Here is a 9194-nt window from a genome sequence, read left to right as displayed (position 1 = left end):
ATATTAAGTTTCACACTATTTGAAACATTTATTTTAAAACTTGAAAGTAGAAATAACACTTTTTTAATTGAAAAAAGTTACTGAAAAACATAGATGAAAAAACCTGATATTTGTTGACACCTCAAAAACAGTCTACATATGTTACAGTAGTACATTTAGCTATTTTATGCATTTGGTTTCTTGCATAGTTTCCAAAACATTCTAGAAGACAGCAATACTTTAAATGGAGTCAGCTGGAGTTTTAAAAGTATTTTAAGAAAACCATCAATTATGTGTGTCTTCTTTTGTCCTCCTGCATACCCAAGAGATCTGATTGGTTAATATTCATCTCTGCTTAGGTATTATCAAGAAAAGATTCAAAAGTATTATAATATCAACTCGATTAATCCATCAAAACTGCAGAGGAATGTTCTTTTCACACCCTCCAACATTTTGTTTCTCCTTAGTCACAGGAGGTAACTGTTCCCTTGGAGCAAGCCATCTGTGAGACTTGCTAAGTTTTGGTTAAAATGGTCATTTGTGGCTCTGTCTGAATAATGAGGCTCTTCCTTTTCAAAAGAGGCTGCTTTTCTCCTAGGAGAATTGTCTGTGGTGTTCTGGGAGGGGCAGAGGTAGACATGTTTCTCTTTATTCTCCAATAACACCCAGTATCTACTCACTGCTAACTGATTCTAGAGTGGGAGGTGAACAGCTGTCCAGGGACATGGGTAATCTTGTTGGAATTAATGGTCAGCCAGAATTTAGCCACTGCTACGTAGTAGTTCTGCAGCATAGTATTATGTTCCCTGAAGAGAGGGCCTAGGAAGGAAGCCTTAAGCTATCTGATGCTGCTCCTCAACTGGTCTTTAATGGTACTTCATAGCTTTTAAAGTGCTTTCCTATGACATCATTTAGTTGCAAAGACTGGGGAAGTGACATGGGAGGCAAAGCTCTAAGATGATCCCCACAATTTCCACTGGCTGAAGTGATTCCCTAAATAATCTCCTTTCAGTGTGGGCAGGACCTATGGATATGACCAGAGAGTCACTTCTATGTTTACAGTTAACCTATCTAAGACTCCATCTTAGCAGACGTGAGAGACAGAGATTCTTCTCTTTGCCATGAAGAAGCAAATATCTGTGCTGTGAAAGAGATTTGAGCGTGCCGTGTGGTATGGTGGGGGGGTTGCTGGAGCTGAGAGCAATCCCCAGTGGACAGATAGCAAAACAGCCGTCCTAGTCAGCTGCAAGCAAACAAACTCTGCCAACACTCTGAATGAACTTGAAAGTGGATTCTTTCCTCTGTGCCTCCAGATGAGAACACTGTCTGGCTGACTCCTCGATTTCAATTTTGTGAGACCCTGAGCAGAGAAACCTGCCCTTCTGACCAACAGGACATGCGTTATAATTCATGAGTGCTGTTTTAAGCCACTAAATTTGTGGCAATTCCTTATACAGCAATAAAAAATTAATAAAAAGCAAAAGCAGAGAACGTAATGATCATTTCATCGATAAGGAGACTGGTTCAGAAAGATCAACTGATTTGCTTAATTTTATTCTGACAATTAGTGACAGACCTGAGATTGGTACCTTGAATTCTCATTTGTACTCCATCATTCTTTCCACAGGACTACAATGCTCCACACTAATGAGAATTATTGGTAAATTTTCCTTACCCCTGCCCACCAACATGATGGATAATGCATAATATGTTCCTAAAAAGAGCTCGATGCAGAGTAAAACAATCATTTTATTGATTCTTATATCAGCTCTGTAGCATAATGAATACATTAATCAAAATCATATTAAATGTTTAATTGATAGTATTTAAAAAGAATCTTGAATCAAGTGCTAATCCTCATCACTAAATAAACAGTGTTCTGCATAGTCAAGATCGGGAAATGTGATGGGTAATTCAATCCACTTTTTGTATTCTTCCCTTGTTGAATTATTTTTGAAATCCACTACAAAATTTCTTATTAAGAGACAAGGCAAATCTAAGCCTTTGTGGACCATCATTATTCCCCAAGCCTGGAAAATAAAAGAGAAAGCAAGAGGAAAATTAAATGCACATGCAATTAAACATTCCTTTTGGCTAAAGCAAAATCAGATCCACAGCAACTGACTCACCTGGCCACATTTGCAGATAATTTCACCATTTGTTTGATAGTCAGCAAACTTCTTTTGCGGTGTTTTTTTTTCTCTCACAATGTAGAGTTCCCTATAAGTATCAAAGGGGAAGAAAAATCATCACAGAGAACTGACAAAAGGCCAATGGGTTTTTTGTTCATGGGTTCCTGAAGCTCATCCACAGGCATGCGTTCTTCTACATGGCATTCCTTCTTTCCCTCCTGCTTCCCAGGCTTGTTACGGCAACTCAGGCAATCTTTCTCTTCTACACGTATCTCTCAAAGGGCACGTTACCTTTTGTAACTTCTTTCAAGTTTGTTGGTTATATTAACTTGACTTTAGTTGTTCAGAAATTTGAGAACAAATGATGAGCATACAAAAATACGTGCCTTGGACCAAAATGCCTTTGGTTCTTACACTTCTCCTTTCCTGCCCCAGTGCAGTTTACTTAAAAAATAGACATTTGAAATAGGAATATAATTGAGGGGCTAAAGGAGGGAGAGTTGTAAAATCTCATTGGCACTATTTTGAAAGAACATTTACAATGCAACCTGCTTCACCCCGGTAGAAAAAAATTTTAAAATGGTTCTTTCTGGACTCACTTGAATGCTGGTGTCACATTGACATGATGCATCTTCTCAATTACATGGATGTCTTCCCCAGAACAGGCTAGTACACTGCAGTTTCTGCAAAGGAGAGTTATTAGTGACGGATTTTCCTTGTAATGCTTGGCAATACTTCTCTTGATTTTCATTTTCTTTTCCATTATACTTTGCATCTGTAATTCCAAAATCTGCACAGAGAAAGGAAGAGTTAGTGGTTTTAGGTTCGTTTTCTTTTTTCACAGTTTCATAGAAGTAAGTCTCCTGAAACTTAGAGGTCTTTGTTGTGAAAATACACACTTAGCTTATGGTCTAGGAAATAAAAATATGAGGTAATGATCCTCCAAAGAATTTAGTATGTAATCATCTCCTGTAACCGTGAAAATGTGGAACCTTCAAGTGTTCAAAAAGTAGCCCATTCCATTTCAGAAGAGTTCTGTTGTGAGAAAGTCCTTAGCAATACTCAACATTCTCAAATTTCTCAAAATTCTCTGTCTAGCCTACCCATTTGTTTTATTTGATTTATTTGTTTATTTATTTATTTAGGGTGGAGTCTTGCTCTGTTGCCCAGGCTGGAGTGCAGTCGCACTAACTCAGTTCACTGAAATCTCCATCTCCTGGGTGCAAGCAATTCTTTTGCCTCAGCCTCCTGAGTATCTAGGATTACTGGTGCTCACCACCACACCCAGCTAATTTTCAGATTTTTAGTAGAGATGAAGTTGTGCCATGTTGCCTAAGTTGGTCTCAAACTTTTGATCTCAGTGATTCAACTGTCTCGGCCTTTCAAAGTACTGGGATTACAGTCACGAGCCACTGTGCCCATCCAATCCCTTTGTTTTAATTATGTTCCATAAAATATGTCTAAACTTTCTTCCACGTGGAGTCTCTTTACTAAACACTGTTACTACATTATGAACATCTTCTCTAATCCATGATAAGCACCCACATTCCTTTAATCTTTTTTCATGCTTTATAATTTTCAGACCCCTCACCATCTTAATCAGTCTACTCTTTACACATTTGTGACAGAAACTGCTAGTTTCGCACTCAGTATCCATTTTTCCTAAGAACAGAACCATAATTTTATTCTGGGTGGAAATATGCTAGCTAAATGACTACATTTCCAAACCAGCAGTCAATGACATGTAAAAAGCTGTTGAGTGGAATTTTCAGAAAATCTTCTTAAAAATTTGATAGCTGGCATGTGTACTTTTTGCCCTTTCCATTTCCTTCTTACTTCCTCCCTAGAATAAAGATGTGGCAGCTAAAATTCTAAAAGCCATCTTTGACCTTGAGAATGAAAGCCCAATGCTATAATGGCATAAAAAAGAGAAAAGGCCTGCATTCCTGTGCTTTGGGAGGCCGAGATCAGCAGATCATGAGGTCAAGAGATCGAGACCATCCTGACCAATATGGTAAAACTCCTTCTTTACTAAAAATACAAAAATTAGCTGGGTGTAGTGGCACGTGCCTGTAATCCCAGCTACTTGGGAGGCTGAGGCGGGAGAATTGCTTGAACCTGTCAGGCGGAGGTTTCAGTGAGCTGAGATAGCACCGCTGCACTCCAGCCTGGGTGACAGAGTGAGACTTCATCTCAAACAGACAAACAAACAAAAGCCTAGATTCCTCATAACATCATGGAGTCAACACTGCCTAGATTCCTTATGTGAGAGAATATGCCCAGAGACACCTTTATTTTAGGCTCTGTGAGTAGCATCAGCACTTATTTCATAACAGAAACAATCTAGTTTACTTAACATATGAAACTTGACATGGGGACTGACTAGTGTTTATAACGACCCAACTTCACAGTCAAAAATCTGGTTCTTGAATAATTTACCTCCAAACTGACTTCTCATAGATGATATATTTATATTAAATAATTGAGGAAGTAACTATTTTCTTTAAGACTGAGGGGAAGGTTTTCAGAAAAGTAAGTCATCGGTGCTGATGAACAAAGCCCATCTCTTTGGCTCCTAACTCTACATTTTAGATCTCCATTCAAGGCAGCCATATATAGCACAGAAAAGAGATTAAACCCTTGCAAGCAAGCTTGGAGTCTATATAATAGATTAATCAGGCAAGTACCAAGATTAATTTCCTTTGTAATTAATAGCAAAATAATATATTGAAATATTTTTCCCTGGAAGTTTAAATAGGTTACTTTTATAAGACAATTACAATTCAGTGAGCTGGTAAGGTAATATATCATAGGATCACATACATGTGGGAATTAAGAAATGTGTATAAATGAGACAGAAAAAAAGTGTATAGATTTGTAACCAGAACATAAGAAGCTAAAAAAAAAAAAAACCAGCTCTAAAATAGTAAAGGAAATTGAAGCAGTTAGAGGGGCAAACAAACAAAAAAAGGGCTCATAATAAATATAGAGGAGGCACAGCTAAAATCAGCCCAAGTCCAAATAAAATGCAGTAATGTAGCAAAAGTTGAATCAATGCTAGAGAAAAACACTTATGATTGTCAACTTGCTCCTAGTAGTCTGATTTCATTTTAAGAAGCTCTATTATGTATAAACCTGTTTATGACATGGAAAAAAGATTTTATCTGTTAATTATCTCCATTCATTGACGGTTGGCTGAAGATTGTGTTGAGAAGGATGCTCAAATCAGAAGAAAGGAAACATCTTCCCAATAGCAATGTTTTCTGCAAGCTTTGAACAGACTACAGGTGGCACGTAGCCCCCCTTCACCATTGCCACTCCTGCTCTAAGTTCATCTACCTGAAGTAGTTTCAGGAGGGCAGGGTTCTTGGCCAAAGGAGACCTAAAAAGATAATCCATTCTGTGGCTCCCAAAGGGACCGTTGTCTTATTCTAAACAATGTCTGGAAGAGTTTGACCCTTAAACTCCAGAGATTGTCCTAGTGTTAATCCCCAAAAAAACTAGTCTTAAAACATCAGTCTTTGTAAACATCTATTTGATTCATTCTTTTAGGACATTAACTGGGAGGCAGTAACTTTCCAGTGGCATAATTTGGTGACAAAAGTTTGAACTGATACTCTAAAATGTTTGCTTTGCCTTGTATTTAATGGGGTTTTAAAATAAAGGTTTGTGTAGAAACCTGGACAGGAAACCTTGGAGTTGGTAATAGCAATGCACACCAATTTGAAAACATCCCTTTAGTGAATCTCTATTTAAGGTAGAGCCAATTCCAATGTTAAGAAACTAACATTCACACCCATATGCAAGGGTGTGAATTTTCTTCTAAATGGATTGTTTGCTATTATAGTAGTTACAGTCTTTAATTCAGTGGTATGGGGGATTTCCTGAAATACTATAGAAATGCATTCTTTCTTCACTGCATTCTTTCACACAACTCAAGTAACTATGTGTTAGTAAACTGAGATATAGCTAGGTGACATAGTCTGTATTTTCTTATTATTCAGATCCAGCATCAGCGTCACTCCCACTGAGAGACCTTCCTCAACCACCAAATTGAAAACATCCAACTTGTCACGTGTTTCATATCATCCTATTCTAACTCTCTCGTACTTATCTATGTTATATTTCTTGTTTTTTAAATTTTTGTTTACTGTTTCTCTCCTCTAGACCTCACCAGGAACACACTAGCATACAAACTTCATGCAGCAGGAGTCGTCTGTGTCTTGTTTGCCTCTTTTGGCTGTTCCTATAATGTTGCCTGGCACACAGTAGGCATTTCATTTATATTTCTGAAATTAAAAAAACTGTCCTCGTACAAACAAATTAGCTAAAACCAAAATTACCACGTTGGATTGAATCAGTGAGTTGTACTAGTCTTTCTGGAACAAGTCAGCCTAAATTTATATTATCAAAATTTATGGTTGGTTTTACTGGAATAAGCAATGGCTGCCCGATAATTTCTAGCCCACCATGGATCTTGATTCTCTGCATGTGAATCTGTATTAAGCACAGTTCATTAAAAAGAAACTTATAATTCAGCACGATTTTTGTCTGGGGAATGAGTCACAGAGGTATCAATGGCAACCACATGCTGCCGTCTTTAAATGAAAATCAAATTCAGAGGTGGTCAACAATACCTTATGAGCATACTCCTCTGGTTTCATATTTTGAACATGACGTATAGCTTTATACATCATCTGCTCTCGGAAATCATTAACTGTCTCACGTTCAATAACTCCTGAACTGCTGGGAGCAACCAGGACATAGGTGCTCTCATCAGCTCTGGCTCGACCACGGGCCTGAAAACACAAACAAATGAAGTGAATGAAAGGGCCCACTCTGATAGAAATCCTTCTGGGTTTTGCTTGAAATGGTATTCATTGCCCAGAATGAAATGATACTGGGTGGTTCAGCATGCCAGTCTTCAAATGGATAAAGTTAATAAGCTAGTTATTAACCCATTCCTTGTAAGTCAGCTCTTTAAAACTTAAAATATGCTTTAATACAGAAAGAGTGTTCTAGAGTGATGATGGTTAGGCCTCAATGACATCGTATCATCCTGTCCGGCCTTTTTGCTCCCAGAGCTTCTCTCTCAAACTATTAGAACCATGATCAATGACTCGAACTGAGGAGTCATCTTTCATGGTAGAAAGCTGGGAGGAATGAATGGAGAGAAGCACACCTGGTGAGAAGGCAAGTCAGTTTCTAGCATCCTACATTGAATTTTTAGCACATTTTCCCAAGGAAACATATTTAACATGGTGACAACTTTCTACAAGCCTCTTTAAGAAAGTGATATTCGGTACATTTTGACTAATAGAAACTTCTATGGCCTGGCCCAGAAGCCTAACTGCCAAATATAAAATTATCCTCAAGGAAAAATGCATTCTAAGTTTTTGGTTTGTTGGTTTTTGTTTTTGTTTTTTTGAGATGGAGTCTCGCTCTGTCACCAGGCTGGAGTGCAGTGGCACGATCTTGGCTCACTGCAACCTCCACCTCCCGGGTTCAAGCGATTCTCCTGCCTCAGCCTTAGTAGCTGGGACTACAGGTGTGCACCACCACACCCAGATAATTTTTGTATTTTTAGTAGAGACGGGGTTTCACCACGTTGGCCAGGATGATCTTGATCTCTTTACCTTGTGATCCACTCACTTTGGCCAAAGTTTATCACTGACTTACAAATAAATTCCTGAAATAAAATTACTTTCTAATTTGATGGCAGTCTGGTTATCTTAGTCTTCTAGGACTTGCCATTTATTCAAGGATCCAGTTTAAATTATTTAAAAAATCCTTTAGTTAATTTTATAAGAAGAACAGTATAACTATAATCATCATAACACCTATGCATACTTAACAAAAGGTTACAATAATGCCATTAACAAACATAGGTAAGCAATAAAGTGAAATGTGAATGAAAACTAGAATGTCTCACTCTTTCATTCACTTTTGCAGTTATAAGTCTGCCCCCAACCAACATTTTATCATAAAATCTTCTGAACATATAGAAAAATGGAAAGGATAAGGGAGGAAAATGCAGAAACAGCAGGGCTCCTTCAGGTTTGGGCATGTTACTTAATCAGACTTTGTGGTACAGTATACTTTAGATTCCTGGTCCGGGTCAGGGCTCACAGACATCCTAGAAATGAGGAGGCTGCTTTTGATGCTTACAAACGGGGCTACTGTCACGGTCCTGGAAAGCCTTAAGGTACAGAAATGGCCAAAAAGGAGTTGATGTTTAAACACACAACAGGTATCTGGTTATCATATGAATTGACAGCAATATGAAAGACAACAGTGCACAGCATTTAAAAAATGCCCCTTTAACAGGAAAAGTGCTTTGTTTTTAAAACTAAAGAGATATTTTGTGCTGTTTAACTAAAAGAAAGCAATTAAAATAAGAACACACGAATAAAAATTAACATAGTAAGTAGAGGTATTTGAATGTACCTGGACCATGGCTATTTCATTGGTGACAAGACCATAACGGATAACAACGTTACATTCTTTAATATCCAGACCTTCTTCTGCCACTGTGGTAGCTATAAGCAGATTTATTTTTCCAGTGCGAAATTTACTAATGACTTCTTTTTGTTCATTCTGTAGAAACATTTTAATAAATTAAATTTTGTGATGCTAAACACATTAAAATCTTCTAATTAGGACAAGAAATAATAAATTGCAACTGGTCAGTGTAAATCAAAGGATTAGATCATACACGGATTTGTTGCCATCTGTTTTTGGCATTGAACAAAGACATAATGGTGAGACAACATTTGATTTCCAATCTGGGATTACCACACAATTACAAAAATATTTCCATCATCCAGTCTGGAGGTGGAAAGACCATTTTTTTATGCCAAGGAAATAAATTGATGGGTGACTCCAGAGGAAGAAAGGAGGAGCTGTCAGCTGAGAAGAGGATATGGCAATCAGAAGCTAAAATGGACATTTTCCCCCATTATATTAACTTCAGAATCTCTAATATTCAGAAGATAAGACGCAGAGATGCTTTTACATATTGTTTTCAGTCACAGAGAAAATGCACACTGTACATGCATGTGGTCACTTTAAGAGTCATTTGAG

The 9194-nt window shown here is 37.6% G+C and overlaps 1 protein-coding gene across 1 annotated transcript in view; it reads right to left on the bottom strand.

The window, feature by feature from the left end:
• Window positions 1-1710: 1710 nt before the first annotated feature.
• IFIH1 (interferon induced with helicase C domain 1) overlaps window positions 1711-9194 on the bottom strand; it is a 52060-nt gene continuing 44576 nt past the window's right edge. Inside the window, exons 12-16 of the mRNA XM_003921929.4 lie at window positions 8559-8708; window positions 6749-6910; window positions 2711-2901; window positions 2109-2199; window positions 1711-2009 (exon numbers count right to left, since the gene is read on the bottom strand). Coding sequence (XP_003921978.3) covers window positions 1830-2009; window positions 2109-2199; window positions 2711-2901; window positions 6749-6910; window positions 8559-8708 — 774 coding nt within the window. The 3' untranslated portion in view covers window positions 1711-1829. The remainder of the gene's footprint in view (window positions 2010-2108; window positions 2200-2710; window positions 2902-6748; window positions 6911-8558; window positions 8709-9194) is intronic.

The sequence above is a fragment of the Saimiri boliviensis genome, chromosome 5, assembly GCF_048565385.1.
Source record: "Saimiri boliviensis isolate mSaiBol1 chromosome 5, mSaiBol1.pri, whole genome shotgun sequence".
NCBI lineage: Eukaryota > Metazoa > Chordata > Mammalia > Primates > Cebidae > Saimiri > Saimiri boliviensis.
Note: the sequence above shows the minus strand (reverse complement) of the source record. Positions and strands in the feature narration are given on the sequence as shown.